The 18808-nt window shown below is 37.3% G+C and overlaps 1 protein-coding gene across 3 annotated transcripts in view; it reads left to right on the top strand.

The window, feature by feature from the left end:
- ARID2 (AT-rich interaction domain 2) overlaps positions 1 to 18808 on the top strand; it is a 120507-nt gene that overhangs the window by 53960 nt on the left and 47739 nt on the right. For 2 of the 3 annotated variants that reach the window (XM_044422900.1, XM_044422901.1), the window contains exons 4-10: positions 7960 to 8093; positions 8213 to 8431; positions 11059 to 11126; positions 14412 to 14478; positions 14565 to 14815; positions 16292 to 16388; positions 16471 to 16680. In XM_044422900.1, the coding sequence (XP_044278835.1) occupies positions 7960 to 8093; positions 8213 to 8431; positions 11059 to 11126; positions 14412 to 14478; positions 14565 to 14815; positions 16292 to 16388; positions 16471 to 16680 (1046 nt within the window). Of the gene's footprint in view, positions 1 to 4925; positions 4943 to 7959; positions 8094 to 8212; positions 8432 to 11058; positions 11127 to 14411; positions 14479 to 14564; positions 14816 to 16291; positions 16389 to 16470; positions 16681 to 18808 lie in introns of those variants that run through there. The other variant, XM_044422902.1, reaches the window with a different exon arrangement.

Below are 18808 nucleotides of genomic sequence, written 5' to 3'. Positions count from 1 at the left end.
TATGACATATTTTCGATAAAAAGCTTACATAAATACACAGAATTGGGCAAATACATGTTTATTTTAAATATAAACACCAAGAAATAAAATGGGTGTTCTGGATTCTACCATTCACAGTTTGTGCATTTTTCAATTCCAGTTTCATTCACAGTGGTTTATTTAAACCCTAGCATGTGCTGCGTACTGTTTGCCTAACAATCTGCCTGGCACATGGCTGGTTGAACTGTCATCTGAATCCAGGCAGCATGGCTTGTTTGAGAGGGAAACAGCCTTCAAATAACCCATGGCCTAGTGATGCCATGAACCCTGGACAGAATTTAGAGGGCCACAGAATTTTTCAGGAGTTTTGTTTGCTTATTTTATATCTTGTAATACCAAACTGCATAATAATAGATCATATGTTGCATTGTTATTTTTCTATATTACTTTCAATATAAAAATCTAAAACAAGCTTTTTTAGAATTTCAGAATGAACTTTACTAGGCATATATGTATTTCCAAAGAATTTATCTGTAGTAAAGCTAAAATCACTTCTATAGATCCTCAGGCCTTTTTGCAATGCTAACTATTTATTCATTCTTAATATTGTTTTCAATTCCTTTTCAGCAATGTTCTTGTTCACTTACAGTAGTTTCCTCTCAATTGTTAGTAAACAGCTTGACAAAATGAAAAGCTCTGTGGATTCATTTTCTGTAGCATCTTTATATAGCACTTTTCAGTGTACATGGTATTTCAAAGTGTAGAACAGGACACATCCTTGCCTCTAGCTTAAATTTTAATCTTACATAAAAGCAAACAAAAATATGACTATCAGAATAGGAACCTTACCATATCTTCCCCCCAAATACTACAGTGTAAATTACTCAGAAAAGTTAAGATTTGCTTGAAAAGTGGCATGAAGAACTGCTGGAGGGAACAAGGTGACATGGAATATATTACTTCTGTATCCCTTTTTCCCTTGTCACACCTCTTTCACCATGGGAAAGAGATTTTGCAGAGCTAGACACTAATAAAATATCACCGCAATATCATTTATAAAATGCAGAAGTGTAAAATATGGGTATTATGTTATCCTATCTCAATATATCTTAAAATCTGTCTTTTAGGATAAAGCGTCTCAAGATGGTGTACAAAATGTAAAACTACAAAACATTAAAACAGTGATGAAAGTGTTCAAACAATAAAACCAAAATTAACAATTAAAATCAATCACATATGCAGTGGCATCCAATAAAATCTTGACGTAATTATGCATTCATGGTATAAAATCTACACTAGAACTTGTTCCATTTCTGCTATACACTATACAGTGGTACCTTGGCTCACGAACACCCTGGCTCATGAACAAATCGGGTCACGAACAAAAATTTCTGAAAAATTTTGACTTGGGTCACAAAGATTGCTTTGGGTAGCAACCAAGATCACAGCCATCTCCCCCCCCCCCCCCCAGGGGGGGGGGGGCCCCGCCCCCCCTTCCCTTTTTGCAGGGAAGGCATGTGTGATCAGAGGCGCGCTGCTGGAGGAAAGACGAGCGCAGCAAAGCAGAGCTGCGAGGGAGATGGCCGAGATTCCGCCTGTCTTTCCTGCAGGAGCACACTTCTGATCAGGCACACCTTCCCTGCATGAACGGAACTGCGATCACGGCCATCTCCCCAGCCCCAGCACCCCATTTGCGCCCATCTCTCCCTCGCCCAGTGTGCCCGCGATCACACCCATCTCACCCCCACCCCGGCACGCTGGGATGACAGGCGCCTGCAGGGATGACAGGCACATGCAGGAATGACCTTGAGGGGCGGGGAGATGGCCATGCTTGTGCTTGGGGTGGGGAGATGGCCGCAATCTTTGTTGTTGTCACTCTGCTGCACATTTTTCTGATCTAAAAAATGGTTACAGAACGGATTAACTTTATTTACATTAAACCTTACGGGGAAATTTAACTTGGCTCACAACCAATTTGGGTCATGACCAGAGTCCTGGGACAGATTAAGTTTGTGAGCCAAGGTACCACTGTACCAGTATTTTTTTCAATTGCAGTTCCTACAGTATGGCCACACATTAATAAATACAGCCCATTATCTGGTATGTTTCCAACATTATCAGGTGCTGCACTCCAATACATTATCAGAGAAAAAGCTGAAAAGATCCCGTGTATTCACTTATGTTATAGCATGAGCACGTGCTACAAGCCACACTATCATGCTGTAGTTTCAGAAGTAGGAAATTTGAGGGTGTTGGAGTATTCCTTTTCAAGTCCAGTAACTGCATGTGGCCTTTTGAAACAGTGTAGGAATATACGTTTTTTAAAGTTTGTGCTAATGATTTACTAATGTTTAGCTGTGTAGGTACACAGTAAAAATGAGACTCCAAAATAATAATCATGTATTTCCTGCCTGCAAAGCCCATCTAAATCCATGTGAGGGAAGAGCAGGAAAAGGAAGAAGAAAAATGGGTGGTGGAAGAAGATGGGGAAATACTTTACAAAACAGGTTCTATAGCTTCCACTGGTAAGTATAATAATGCCCCTAGTTTGGAACACACATGATTTGGGAGCACACAGAAAATGCAAGCACAGAAAAAAATTCCATTAAAATAAATTGGGGGGGAAAATGGAGTATTGTGGGAGAAGTTGTATTAGGACCATGAATTGAGGAGTACACCATGAGCTGTCTCTGAATAAACGTTATTGTACCTGTGTAAAACATTGGCATAGACTGATCCAAGTAACACTTTATGGCAGGGGCAGACAACTTCCTGAGCAAAAGAGCTACATTTCCTCACCAAAAGCTGCATATCTGCCATTGTGGTACCTTTTTTATGGGGTGGGGAGGCAGAATTGAATAGCACCAAACCATGAAAAGTTACTTTCCCCCACTGGAAACATCACTGGAGTATGGCTAGAGTATGGGTTGAGAGGGGAAAGGTAGGGGATATGCATGAAACCCTTGAGCCATGTAGTTTTCTACTGCTTTATGGTTTATTTGAACACCTCTAATGGTGGGGCCTGAATTGGAGTGCCTTTATCTGTTCAGATGTACATGTCATCTTACCCACTGGGGTTAGAGTAATTTAGTTTATTAAAAAAGGAAACACCCAGACTTATCTCTGTCTGGAATTTTGATTGGTATGTTAATCAGCCAACAACAAATTGCTTGATCAAGCCAGTTTTAATTAACTGAGTGTGAGTGAAAAGCACATTTGCTTAATTTTGGAGGATGCTTTCATTCTCTTGTACAGTAATAGTGAACAAAAATAAAATATTAAGGATTGTAATATGCAGTTCTTTTAACAAAGTAAAATCTTATTCTTTCCTTATTTGTTTAAAAAGGCAGGTACATTGGGATTTTGGAAATACCATTTAATTAATTAGACCAATTAAGGAATGAAATAACATTTTTTAGTTTCTCGACAGTCCTAAACATGAAAATGATAATACAGTCATTTTGAAAGCACATCGATGAATGAAAAATGCACTCATATTCTGTTGTAAACTTCAGCAATATTCTCGTTCTGTGAGAGAACTGGTCTGGAGTTCTCTGATGCTAATCCAGAGATGGTTTAAGGCAGTCTCCTTAATGCCACATCATAAATGGTTAAAGATAACTACTTCCAGTGTAAACTACATTTGCTTATAAATGATGCAGTAGGTTCTATCTGAATGATAGAATGACTGCATGTGAATAGTTTAAAATTTCTTTTCACATGGATTTGATCAGTTTGCATGTTTAAATGGCATTTTAACCACTTTTAGGAATACTCTGCTATCTTAAGTATCAAAAAATATGGTATTTTTTAAAGCTGTTTGTAAGGAACAAATAACATTGCTACTCAAACAGTTCTGAATTTTTCTATGCACAATTTAATGAGCTAGTTATGACTGTTCACATCCAAAACAGACCTGAGTAAAAGTACCTAAAGACTTATTCTGCCATATGTGTTCCTCTCTGTGCTTTAAAAATTGAAGCAATATTACTGCTAAGAGTACTTTTGCTATCTATGGTTAGGTGGGAGTCAGTGACTGGCAGGGCCTTCTTTGCACCCTGTTTGTAGTTTTTGAATGGATGTTCCAGTTGTAGTATGCTTTACTGGTCTTATAAAATGCTAAGCATTGTAGGGCACTATTTTATAGCAATTATTTAAAACTAAATAGTTTCAAATCATAGATTATAGTGAACCTAAATAGAACAACTGTGCTGGATCAGATAAAAGCCTATCTAATCCAACATTCTGTTCCTATGGAAAGCCCACAAACAAGGTATGAGTGCAGCAGCACCCTAGCACTGCTGTTCCCCGGAAAGTGCTATTCAGCAGTGTGCTGTAATTCACTGTAATTCTTCATCCCAAGCTGAGACAGGCGTAGAATGCATTACATGGGTTGTATGCTGCCTATGATACTACAGGTAATAAATAGACATCACGACTAGTAGCCATTGATAATATTATCCATGAATTTGTATAATCCCCTTTTAAAGCCATTGAAGTCAGTGGCCATCACTACATCTTGTGACAATAAATTCAATAGTTTAATTATGCACTATGCAAAGACATCTTCCTTTCATCTCTCTCTTTTACCTGTCCTGAGTCTCAGTGTTGAGATACTCTTAAACTTTTAACACTATGTAGATAATATACATCTCTGATTCTCTTTTTCACCTGTTAGTTCCAGAGAGGCTGAGAAACCCTGAACCTGAAAGCAAGGATTCTGGAAGCAGTTTTGGGAGAGATGAGGGCAAACATTCTGAGGTTTAATCTAAATAAGATGGAGGTGCTGTAGTTTGAGAGGTCTGACAGTTTGAATGAAGGCTTGCAATTGGTTTTGGATAGGAATGAACTCCCCCTGAAAAACCCAATTTTTTTGTTTGTTTTTTTTCATGGACTTAAATTCTTCATGGAAGCACAGGTGGTGTGTAACAACTTAGACTGACTTGCTGATTCACTAGAAAAGGTATCTTTGCTTCAGTACCTATGCCAGGCTAGACTAATATAATTCTCTCTTCAATGTATACTATTGTGATTCACTGTAATTCTTCAACCCAAGCAGAGGCAGATGTAGAATTAATGGCATGGGGTTAAAGCAAAGTATCCTACACTGAGTGAAGCCAGCTGGATGTTTACAGAGCAGGCATTCAGAATGTATAACACAAATGCTGCACTAGCTGCATTGGCTCCCCATTCATTCCCAAGCCCATGTTAATGTGGTGATGTTCACCTTAAAACACTGAATACTGTAGTTTGGGATCAGGTTAGATGAAGGAATGACTGCTCACATAGGAATCTCTGATCTCTTGCTCACAAACCTGTCCGTATCCATCAGACTGGTAGACACAAGAGATGAGAGCTTTTTAGCAGTGGCCCCATAGTTTGGAACTCATTCCGCACAAAAGAAAGTCATCCTGCATGCTTTCTTTGGGCCAAAGATGACTCATAAATGTGCAAATAGATGAATAATATATATGACTGCACTCCTATGCATGTTTAGACAAATGAAAGCCAAAACCCCCCAGCATTCCCAAGTCAGCATGACTAACTGAGGTATGCCTGAACCAGCACCCATTTTGAAAATATGCACTTTGCCTATATAATTCCAACTTCAGTTAAGGGTACTAGCTTGAATGTTTAAATCCCCGAATGCATGCTTGAGTTAAAGGTGTGCCACCCAGTCTTTTCTCATGGCTCAGTAGCCCTTTTTTAAAAAATACCAGGATGGAGGATTTATTTGCCAGTTCTGGGAGAAATTGATTGTACCCTACTCTACCCTACTGTCTGCTTGAATGTGACATCCAAAATAAGGACCTTCTTCTTTGGTACTTTTCCTCAAATACTCTTTCCCCTTCAGAAGATAGATGTTGTGTTTGCATTATGGATGCAGAACAAGAGCAGTTAGATCTCAGATCTACTCTGTCACAACTCTCTCCTGAGAACTGCACCTGGCCAGTTTCCTTATAAATGCCTGCAAATTAGTCCAGAACTTCTATTTTAGAAAGGGTTTGGGGTTATGACTGAATTGCAGAACCTGCATTTTAAATGTTTTTGTATTTATTAATAATCCTGTCTGTGTTATACTCAGCATGTTTGAATTCTTGTTTTAAGTTGAATTTTTATTATGTAAGTTACTGTAGGAACCTCCATGTGTACTGAGCATTGGAGGTTTGAAATATAAAAATAAATAAAGACACATTCACTGTATGACAACAACTTGTGAGAGTAATAAACCTGTTATATATTAGTAATTGTATAGGCATACAGGTATGCGCAACTTGTTCTACGTAGTTTATACACACTAATTTATATGACACTGCAACACACAGCTAATTCCTTTTGAATTGGTTATAGATCATGGCTGGGTTCAGACAACACTGTTAACTGTCTTGAGCCAAGATCCTTCCTTTATTGCATAGGCTCCAAAATCCCAGATAGTCCTTTACAATGCAGATTTTTATTGGCATTTCACAGCTAAAAAGCCAATGCAACTCTTGAAGCCCTCCATCATCATAATGCTGCTTTTAAAGCTAGAGTTTGGAGATTTACCTTCTGGTGGGGGTAGATCCCTGAAAATTGGTTTTACATGCCTGTGAGCTTTGGCCTACAAAGTCCTTAGACCTCAAGATTTTTTTTTTCTTCAATGCATCATCTGGGCAGATTGAATGTTCCTCTTTGATCTCATGTGCCCAATCCTTTGTGCATTTACTTAGAAGTAATTCTCACTGAATTCAGCAAGGCTCACTCCTATGTATGTGTACACGGAATTTCAGTAAAATATTCCCAAACATTGAAACCTTGCTCTTGCAAAAGGAAACCCTGTCTCTTAATTTCTGTCTTAACCACTGGGAGGACACAGACAACAGTTTAGCTGGACTATCTCATCTTGATTAGTAGTATAAAAACCCTGTTCTGTTTATTCATTGTTGTTGTTTTAAATCCCCTAGGGACTTTTTATCCTGGGGCAGAATGTTTTTGTTTTTAATAAATTCTTTTTTCCTCTCTGGGCTTTCACATTTCTAATCCAGTCCTTTAACCCACCAATTTGAAGGTTTGGAAATGTATTGTAGGCATGAGCCCTGCTTCTGTTGTCTCCCCCTCTTTCCACCTGCTCACACAAATACTTCCTTCATTTTGGAATTTGTAGTTACCATGACCTGCTGTTATGTCCAAACTGGGTAAGCCATAATGATTATTGACCTCCAAACCATGATTATTGACCTCCAAACTATGGTTTCAAGTGTATTCTCGAATCATTGCCCAGTTCATGCATCGTAAATGGATTTCATCATACATAAAAATGGGTGATGGAATAGGTGTACAGGAAAGTGTATAAGTTTTGCTGATCTTCCAGATGATGGTTTGGATGACCATGGGAACTTAGCCTTAGCTTTTAGTGGCCAAGCGTGTTTGGTAACCCTTCTAAATATCTTGCATTAAGACTAGGGCACTGTTCTTCTTCTTGCTTCTAGATGTTTCACTTCAATTGTATGTATAAGATCAAACATTGCTTTAAGCCTACGTAAGAAGGAAATTGACTATGAAGATTTTGTTGAGTCTCACTAATTCTGTTGACCTTGAATGGCATCACCTAAATTAAGCATATGGATATCTATCCCTGTAAAAGAAATAGTCAACTTTCCTCTTAGCTCTAGGTATACCAATTAAAACTGGGATAACGCATATTTCGTTGTTACTTTTAAAGACTTTATAATCAGGCTGATCGGTAATGCAGTGAAATTGTCATGCATTTTTAATACAGTCTATATAAAATGCTTTTATAGATTCTGTTTTTCACAATGTAATTGTTTCTTTCCAACCAAAATCTAATAGTCTAGAAGGCCATGTTACTTCAGTTTATTTAATTAAACGTCTTGAATTAAAATTTGTTTAAACAAGTTTCTAAATTAAAGAAATTTGCAGTTTCTGCAGCATACTATGTAAGGAATATACATAGTGAAAAATCCTTGCTCTTCATTTCAGTTATCTAGAAAAGTACGAGAAAGTACATCACTTTGGAGAGGATGATGATGAGGTACAACCAGGCAATCCAAAGCCACAACTTCCTATAGGTGCAATTCCATCTTCCTATAATTACCAGCAACACAGCGTGTCAGGTAAATTTTGACAAATTAGTTAATAGCAGTACAATTTTTCTTAGATTTCTGTGGGAAGAATGGCCCAAGAGCCTGTAGGTACATTGTTACTAATGGTGTATTTTTGCCTTTATAAATAGATTTTCTTCGACAAAGTTATGGGCTATCTATGGACTTTAATTCACCAAATGACTATAATAAATTGGTGCTTTCTCTGTTATCTGGACTCCCCAATGAAGTGGACTTCGCTATTAATGTGTGTACTCTTCTGTCAAATGAAAGCAAACATGTTATGCAGCTTGAAAAGGACCCCAAAATCATCACTTTATTACTTGCTAATGCTGGGGTATTTGATGACAGTAAGTTTCTAATTTGAATAACCCTTTTAAACATGAAATGTACTGCTACATAATAAAGTTCTCTTGCTCATTTTTCTTTTGTTCCTGCATGCTCTGACTGTTCCTCTCTTTTGGCTTTCATGTTGCACAATCTTATGTAAGAAAAGCCCTGCAAGAATGGACCAAGGCTAGTATCCTGGCTAGCCCAGTATCCTGTGACCAGCACATGCCAGCTAGATGCTTCTGGGAAGTAAGCCCCATTGAACTCAGTGGGACTTACTTTTTGAGTAGTCATGCAGAGGAATGCACTGGGTTAGTTGGAGTAGTGACCATCACCACATCTTCAGGCAGCGGATTCTATAAATGAATTCTGTATTGTGTGAAGCTTTCTTTTGTTTGCCCTGAATCTATTGCCTGTCAGTTTTCACTAGGTAGTTCTAGTATGAGAAAGAGAAAACCTTTATGTGTCTATTCTTTCCACATCATCTATACTTTTATAAACTTTGTTCATGCTTTCTCTTAGGCATTCTTCTTGGTTGAATAGTGTCAAACATTTGAGTTTTTTGTTGTAGAGCAGATGTTCTAAGTCATTGATAATTTTGGGTGCCATTTCTGCACCTTTTCCACTTGTATGGTGATATTCTTAAAATGCAGTGATGTGTTCAAAACTGTACTCAGGGGAGATTTGCTTTTCAGTCACTTCTGATAATCCCAGGTATGGTATTTTCCTGCTTTACAGAAAAGACTTGGTCAAATAGTCGTTAAGTTTCTGAGAAAGAAGATACACAAGACCATTACAATCAGTCAGTTATGTACATTACCATTATTCCAGGTGCAAAAAGTTTATAAGCCCAGTCTTAAAAGCTGAGAGGGACAGCTATTGGGTTTAGGTCCAGAATCTGCCTTTTATAAACAGAAAGGCTCTGCTTTCAGAATGTGCCAGTGCCTGATTTTTAGGGATTTTCCCTATGCTACAGATCTCCCCATTCAGCAGGGTTTTTCAACCCTCTGTGTAGCATTTTTTTGGTTTTCTTAAGCATTTCCATGGGGAGTAAAGGATATAGAAATTTTTGTCTGACAAACAAAATGTATGCATCTAAATCAGGATCAAACCCTGGTACACCTTTATCTTTCCTGCTGTAAGTTTTCCTTTCCTCATATAGAACATTTTTTTAACTATTTTAAAATGCTCTCATATTTCATAGTAGTTTGAATACATTCAACATATCTTGTGCTTTATAGAAACAATCAGGTAACCCTATGTAGCTATGTCACAGAACAGTGTAGACCATATTTACCCAACCTGGACCACCACCAACTCCTAGGATTCCTGACCATTGGCTGTTCTGGGTGGAACTCTTGAGAACTGAAGTCCAAAACTATGGAAGGAACCAGGCTGGGGGGCGTGGGGAGGTATTGTTTAGACCAAGGATTCTATACAAATATTGGCCAGACACATAAAAAAGAGAAATAACAAACTAGAGGAATTAATTTTGTCATCTGAGAATTAGATGAGAACTGTCACTGAAGATAGGTATTCTACGAACACTCACCATGGGAGCAGTCAACAATGTAATCATTATGTCTCAGTACCATTATTAAAACTGACTGAATTTTATGACTAACTCATTCTGTAATGGTTACCTAGTTTCCAACTGAAGCTGAAACTACTTATATGTAATGTTGGTGCCTAGAGAATTGTTTGCTTCATTATCTTTTCTCAGAAAATAAACCTTTAAGAGACAGTTTTGTCACATTTGCCTAAAAATAAATTTCAGATTATGGCTTCATCTTCCATATGTATATTCTAGACAGCAGAATTTAAAATAAGGGTACGGATTGATCCAGTATTTAGAATGAAAAGTCTAAAGTTTCAGGTATGTGGGGCCTTCCTGTTCACTGTGGTGAAGTGGCCAATTCTCTTCATTTAGGAAGAGGATTATTTATGCTTGGGATATCTCTCCCTTATGTTATGACTTAAAGATACATCCTATATCCCCTATTGTCCGCCCCTTCCCTAGTTGCTTCTAAGAAAATTCCACACACATTAGCAAACAACATGAGCAACATTGTGCAAGTAAGGAAGCTGGCTGCAATATTACTGGCATAATTTGTTTTGAACACAAAATTTGAACTTTCATAGCATACAGTTTTTCTGTAGCATAGATTTTTGGCTTGGGTTTTTGTTTTTGCTTTTCTGTTTTTCCTATGATATAAGTATAGCAGGTATGTAGCATTTCTTTTATTCTTCAGGATTAATAGAAAATCATTTTTCTGTCATCCCAGTTAACAGCGGTCTAACTCATGTAGCTTTAGAATTGTGCTTGTGATAATGGGCTTTGCCTAACTCAGTTACAAAGCACTCTTCTTCTGATCCATGTTGCAGTCTGAGATCTCCTGATTCAGGGAGAAAAGCATAATGTTCAAAAAAGTAAAAAAAGCAAACAAAAATAAAACTATGCCATTTCTAATTAACAAGAATTCTGCTGCTACAGGAGAACAGTATATATTGCAACTGAATTAGGTTGCACTCACAGTTGGCTTGACACAATACCTCAAAATTACTCTGTTTTCAATTACCTATAGTATTATCAAAGCTGTTTGTGGACTTTTTTTTAATTGTAACTTTAATGCTTTTTAACTCATAGCTTTAGGTTCATTTTCTACTGTGTTTGGTGAAGAATGGAAGGAGAAAACGGATAGAGATTTTGTTAAGGTAACTTTAAAAATATGGTTTAAAAACAATTGATCAAAAATATTTTTTGTGTGAGAGAAACTCACTGTCCAACAATGTATTTTGGCTTAAACAATAGTTGCAGAACTAAACTAACAGGGTTTATATAATGATGGAACAGATGGAGAGCACTTGTATCTCAACTAAATTTGCTGCTGTAGGGAATAATAGAGTGCCCCCACCCACATAGGTGGTGGAAAAAGGTAATAATACATAACTGTTACAGACTAATTGATAAGCAGCCTGTAGGTTACAATAAACTAGTTCTAAAGCAATGAAGTAAAGATAATCTGTGTGTGTGTGTGTGTGTGTGTGTGTGTGTTCAGTTGAGCTTGCCCACTTTATAAATGAGGTTTTTAAAAGTATGGATACAATAGCCATGATAAGTCAGCTGTGCATTTCTTTTTCTTCAGACTGCATTTTGCTCACCATTATTCTCAACCTTCTATGCTAGATTTTGCTTTTTTGTTTGTAATAAGCATTCAGGTAATTTCTGTGCCATGAACACTATATTTTCCTCCAAAAAGTGGTAGTTCTCACACACAGTGGGTGTGATACTTGTGTTTAAGACCTCTTCCCCCCAAAAAAGGTTGATTGACCTACTAGAAGTCATGATCTACTATACTAAAGAACTAGCAAGAAAATGTGGCTTGAAACATCTATTTTGTGTGAATGTGCTATTTCATTTTGCAAACAGAACTGTGAAGATGCATAGCACTGACTGAGATAATATATATGGGGATGTTTTGATTTAAAAATACAGAATCAAAATCTGCAACCAAGTATTTAGTAGCTGAGAATAATAACATTGAAATAGCTTGTCAATATAATCTGCTTGTATACATTCATGGAATTTAATTTCTTTGGTAGAAGAGAGTTGAATTAAGACAGATCACTGTATTCTGTTGTTGTTACTGTTGTCGTTCAGACTTTTAAAGGTTTTTGCAAAAAGTTTCCATATATGATAATTGGCTAAATATGTTCAGGCAGTCAGCTATTGCTAATTTCTAAATAAGTTCTTTTTCAGAGAGAAATACATTAAAAATGAGAAAATGAGATACTTATAAAATAAGTAGAATCATGTAGAAGTATCTTTATAACAATACTGGTAACATCCTGTATTAAGAATTGTTTGTCACTGCAGTTTTATTTTAAGCATTTTGAAATACTAGCTAGTCAAAACATATTTAATTATTTTGGATTCAAAAATCAACAGTTTTTTCTCATTAAGTACGGCAATGTATGATCAATGCTAGTCAATGATCAGCATGGCCAGGGATTTGCAAGGAAGGGCACATTATGAATCAGTCCACTATGGGTCCAGTATTGCTGCCCAGTGCCAATAACTCAGCTCCCACTTCCCCCACCCCATGTTTTTGTGTTGACACTTCTAAAAGGGAACAGAGCTAGTGCTTACCTCCAACTTTTTCAAGAACTTGCCATGTTAGACTACCTAAAATGCAGCATTCAACCTATTTTGGGTGGGGGTGTTATTTGAACAACTGCCACAGATAGTAACTCAGCATCAGCTCATTTCTCATTGAAAACTAATGCCAGCAACAGTACACAGCTGCCACCTATCCAGGATAGCCATCCAAAAACACAGTCATTACTGCTCACTAAGGAAACACCATATTCAGGGTGATGAGATTGGTAGTGGCAATGTACGGCAGTATGGGATGGATGTTGCATTAATGGAAAGCTGCAGCAGCAGCACCAGTCTCAGCACTAGTCAGGGCCAATTGGTGCCAAGAACCTGCTGTGCTCTGGCATTTACCATGAGCAATGCGAGTACAATATCCCTTATATCCAAGGGGAAGCTGCATCACTGCATGTTTGTCAATAGGAAAAATAGGCCTGTGAACTTTCCACATGTCCTCATCCAGCCCAATACCTCCATTTGATCAAAAATACAAGTTTGAAGGGTAGGTTAAATGTACAGTAAAACATGGCCTGCACACTGACATTTATGTCTTTGTGCATAGGTGAAAGAGGAAAACAGGGTTGTGCCTATGACTTACGGGGTCACTGTGCACATAGATACTGTGCTCACAAGGAAGGATTGTATCCTATGTCAGTGGTGGCTTTATCAAGGAGTTAGGTACAGAGCTTAGTTCTGGATGGACATATAGAAATATACTGGATTGTACTTTGAGGAAAGATGGTTCCAAATGTCTCATAATTTAGACTCAGTTGAAACAATGTAGGTACAGTATGCTGTGGATTCTGTTGTTTTTTCTAATAGGAAGCTGAATGCATTTTGAAGCCTGTTTAGGAGTGCTACACTGTATATATAGTGTATATAATACAGTAATACAGTTGCAAATTAAACTTCTTCAATAATGCTATTTGGTTACATGTCTTCTAAAAACAACTAATTTTTGGAAATCTTGCTTTTCTTCTTTTTAATGTAGAGTACTGCATTTTGTTTAGTCATTATATAGGTAAATGTGCTATATTCCATTAAATAAATTAGATATATTTAAAGGAAGGAGTGTATTTTATTTTTGAGGTGTAATTTCTGTTACTGTACCTTTGGTAAGTGATAGGGAGAGTGTGCTTGCAAAACCTGAATTTTTACAGTTTTTTTGTTCTATACCCTTCGGTTTTATTTTCTTCTTTAATTTGCAAACTAGTAGAAGAATGCTTGAACTGTTTTTATTGTGCCTTTCTCCCCTTCCCGCCAAGTGTGAATCAACGCCATTTCTTTGGCATGTTTTTTATAGTAACCAAAAAAAAAAAATCATTTTAAAAGAGAAAAAATTAGATTGATAAGATTAAACATAGAACTTCTATAAAATAGAAGTTGCAGTTTTTTGTTTTGGTATATACACAAATATTTTTAAAGCAAATTATTTTGATTTAGCTGTTGCCCCAAACTAATGCTATTACAGCATTGTCAAGTTAAGTTGCAAAGAAAATAGCTGGGATACATTAAGCTAAGGATGCCAGAATATGGCCTCAAAAATTGGTACATCAAAGAAAGGTACGAAAGAGAGTAGGTTGAGAAGTGTACAATCCAGCCCCCTTACACATGTTGAACATTTGGATATTCATGCAGCTGCTGAGGGCAAACAAGCATTTTTAAGTAAGGAGTCTGCAGCCCTATGCCAAAATGAACTGTTATTTTTATTATGTTATTTATCTCATAATGAAGTTATCAAATTTAGTAGTATCCTTTTATTTATTACACAGTATAATTTTCACTGAATTCTACCTTGTTAAATTAAATGTCATACTTAAAAAGTAATTTCTTTTTTTCTTCAGTTTTGGAAGGATATTGTTGAAGATAATGAAGTACGTGACCTCATTTCTGACAGAAACAAATCTCAAGGTGAGTTACATGGAATAAGTGTTAAACTAAATCTAATATATCTAGAACAGAAGCCACTGAAGTTAATACTTTTATCTTTTTGATAGATACTACATCAGAAGACTGGATACGGGAGTCTTTATTTCATCCACCACGCAAGTTGGGCATTAATGATATTGAAGGACAGCGGGTACTCCAAATTGCAGTGATTTTGCGAAATCTTTCCTTTGAGGAAGGAAATGTTAAGCTGTTGGCAGCTAATCGTACCTGTCTTCGTTTCTTGTTACTCTCTGCTCACAGTCATTTTATTTCTTTAAGACAGTTGGGGCTTGATACACTAGGAAACATAGCTGCAGAGGTAAGGAATAAATCATAGAAGTAGAACCTATACAATAAATTGCATAATACCAAAGTTAGAATGTGCTTAAAACATTTTGAAACCCAAAAACATTAGAAATTGTTTTATGAAAGAAAAACAAATGGAAATTGGTGAGTCTTTTTGTGTTGATTCATATCATCTTTCTAAAGATTTTCAAATAAAATGAGTTGGAGTCATACTTAGTCAAACTTAAAATAGACCTAGTGAAACCTGTTACACCCTCAATGCTCATAAACCCTGAATGCAGAGGTTTATGAACATCCAGACCAGCAAGGGGTGATAAAAGTCCTGTTCTCATACTCTTTCTGCTCCTGCAATGCCTCCAATTTCCTGATCAAGGAAGCAGATTACACGGTTCTTTCTGTATTGACTGTGAGGAGGAAGGAAGGGGATTGGAGCACAGATTCCCAGGTTCAGTGACTAGTGGAGTCCATAGGATCATTCTTTAGGTATTTAATATTTTTACTGATTTGCTATTTTGAAATCTTCATTGCTGTGTTTAGTGTTTTGGTTGTTATTTCATTGTTGTGTTGGGGTTATGTTTAAAAACTACCATGAAGGCATCTGCCAGGTGTGAGGTATATGAATTTTGATGATGATGATGACGACGACAACTTAGAAATTCTTTAAAATAAACAAATACAAGAATAAAAAATAGTATTTTTGTTAGTCTGAAATACAATTTAAGAATTAAATGTTCCCCAGTCACAGCAAAAAAAAAAAAAAAAAAACACTGTAGGAAGAGATACCCTGAAATAATAATTCATAAAATGTAAGAACCCATTCTCTTTCAAGAGCATTTTTAAAAAATTCCCAGTAAAACCAAGCCAGAAATTGTCAGTAAAAATATTGTTAAAAATTAAATATTAGTTTTCCTTAATATGTGCCTAATATAGTGAACAATTGTGTCCATTGCAACCATTCAGGAGGATAAAATAATTCCTTCACTTTTTGAAACTGTATGTTTATATTTCAATTCTTTGCACACTTGCCTGGGAGTAAGTCTCATTGGATTCAGTGGGAAATATATTTTAAGTAAGCTTGCATAGGATTGCAGTGTTGTTGTTTTTTTCTGGTATATTTGATGCTAAGTTATATCTTGTGATTTAACCCAAATTCAAAGTTCATCCAGCAATAATGTGCCTACAGTAAATAAAACCTTACAGCACAATTTCATGCACAAGTCCCACTGTATTCAATTGGACATACAGGTGCATAGCCACACCTGCACATATTTGCTTGGATATAGTTCTCAAATGGATTTACTTCTGATAAAAATAAATAGCTTTGAACTTTAAATTCAATTGTATTAACAACCAATTTGTAGTATTTGAAAATGTTTTGAATGATGAATTTGAATACTTTCCAATAACCTAGTGGCTGTAAATATTACTGTATGAATAACTCCAGTCATTATAAATATATCACATTAATGTGTGTTCTTTTCTCCTTCAGCTTCTGCTGGACCCAGTTGATTTCAAAACAACTCATCTAATGTTTCATACTGTTACAAAATGCTTAATGTCAAGAGATAGATTCTTAAAAATGAGGGGTAAGTTGTTAAGCAGTTGCAGCTTCTAGTCTGGATGGTTAAAGAATAACTTTTCCCTCTAAAGTGTTCTTTTTTCTCCCAGGCATGGAAATCTTAAGTAATCTTTGTAAAGCTGAAGACAATGGTGTCTTAATTTGTGAATATGTAGATCAAGAATCCTACAAAGAAATCATCTGTCATCTCACTTTGCCTGATGTGCTACTTGTCATATCAGCTCTAGAGGTGCTCTATATGCTAACTGAAATGGGTGAAGTGGCTTGCACAAAGATAGCTAAAGTTGACAAAAGCATAGGTGAGTTGACAATTTTAAAAAATTAGCAGTGTCATAAAAATACACAATTGAACATGCTTCCTATTAAGGTATTGAGAAACAATGTAATTTAGCGGGTATAGTTGGACAGAGTGAACACAACATGGAATGTAAAGCACTTAGCAAGTTGAAAATGCAATATTAATGAAAAGTTGTTGTTGTTTGTTGTTAGTCACGAAGTCATGTCCAACCCATCGCGACCCCATGGACAACATTCCTCCAGGTCTTCCTGTCTTCCACCATCCCCTGGAGCCCACTCAAGCTCACACCAACTGCTTCAGTGACTCCATCCAGCCACCTCATTCTCTGCCGTCCCCTTCTTCTTTTGCCATCTATTGTTCCCAGCATTAGGCTCTTCTCCAGGGAGTCCTTCCTTCTCATTAGGGGGCCAAAGTATTTGAGTTTCATCTTCAAATTCTTTGACTGGCCTTCTAAAGAGCAGTCAGGGTTGTCTCCTCTAGGATTGACTGGTTTGATCGCCTTGCGGTCCAAGGGACTCGCAGTTGTCTCCTCCAGCACCACAATTCAAAGGCCTCAATCCTTTGGCACTCAGCCTTCCTTATGGTCCAGCTTTCACAGCCATACATTGCAACTGGGAAAACCATAGCCTTGACTAGACGCACTTTTGTTGGCAGGGTGATGTCTCTGCTTTTTAGTATGCTGTCTAGATTTGCCATAGCTTTCCTCCCCAGGAGCAAGCGTCTTTTAATTTCTTGGCTGCAGTCCTTGTCTGCGGTGATCTTGGAGCCCAGGAAAATAAAATCTGTCACTACCTCCATTTCTTCCCCATCTATTTGCCAGGAAGTGAGAGGACCGGATGCCATGATCTTAGTTTTCTTAATGTTGAGTTTCAAGCCAACTTTTGCAGTCTCTTTTTTCACCCGTATCAAGAGGATCTTTAGTTCCTCTTCAGTTTCTGCCATTAGAGTGGTATCATCTGCATATCTGAGGTTATTGATATTTCTTCCAGCAATCTTAATTCCAACTGGTGATTCATCTAGCCCCGCCTTTCTCATGATGTGCTCTGCATATAAGTTAAATAGGCAGGGCGACAGTATATAGCCTTGCCGAACTCCTTTCTCAATTTTGAACCAATCAGTGGTTCCGTGTCCAGTTCTCACTGTTGCTTCTTGACCCGCATATAGGTTTCTCAAGAGACAAATAAGATGGCCTGGTACTCCCATCTCTTTAAGAACTTGCCACAATTTGTTGTGATCCACACAATCAAAGGCTTTAGCATAGTCAATGAAGCAGAAGTAGATGTTTTTCTGGAACTCCCTAGTTTCCTCCATGATTCAGCATATGTTGGCAATTTGATCTCTAGTTCCTCTCCCTCTTTGAAATTCTGCCTGTACTTCTGGTAGTTCTTGGTCCACATACTGCTGGAGCCTAGCTTGTAGGATTTTGGGCATGACTTTGCTGGCATGTGAAATGAGTGCAATGGTGTGGTAGTTTGAACATTCTTTGGCGTTGCCCTTCTTTGGGATCGGAATGTAAACTGACTTTTTCTAATCCTGTGGCCACTGTTGAGTTTTCCAAATTTGCTGGCATATTGAGTCTAGCACTTTTACTGCATCGTCTTTTAAGATTTTGAATAGCTCAGCTGGAATACTGTCACCTCCACTAGCTTTGTTGTTGCTCAGACTTCCTAAGGCCCATTTGACTTCACATTCCAGGATGTCTGGCTTGAGTTCAGTGACCACCCCATCGTGGTTATCAGGGACGTTAAGCTCTTTCTTGTATAGTTTCTCTGTGTAATCTTGCCACTTCTTCTTAATCTCTTCTGCCTCTGTTAGGTCCCTGCCATTTTGGTCCTTTTTCATGCCCATCTTTGCATGAAACATTCCCTTCATATCTCCAATTTTCTTGAAGAGATCTCTGGTCCTCCCTATTCTATTGTTTTCATCTGTTTCTTTGCACTGTTCATTTAAGAAGGCATTCTTATCTCTTCTAGCTATTCTCTAGAATTCTGCATTCAATTGGGTGTATCTTTCTCTTTCTCCCTTGCCTTTTGCTTCCCTTCTTTCCTCAGCTTCCGCAGACAGTCATTTTGCTTTCTTTCATTTCTTTTTCTTTGGGATGGTTTTAGTTGCTGCCTCTTGTACAGTGT

This window comes from Varanus komodoensis, unplaced genomic scaffold (assembly GCF_004798865.1).
Source record: "Varanus komodoensis strain SLA01 unplaced genomic scaffold, ASM479886v1 scaffold13_1, whole genome shotgun sequence".
Classification (NCBI taxonomy): Eukaryota; Metazoa; Chordata; class Lepidosauria; order Squamata; family Varanidae; genus Varanus; species Varanus komodoensis.
This window is presented reverse-complemented; position numbering and strand designations above follow the sequence as displayed.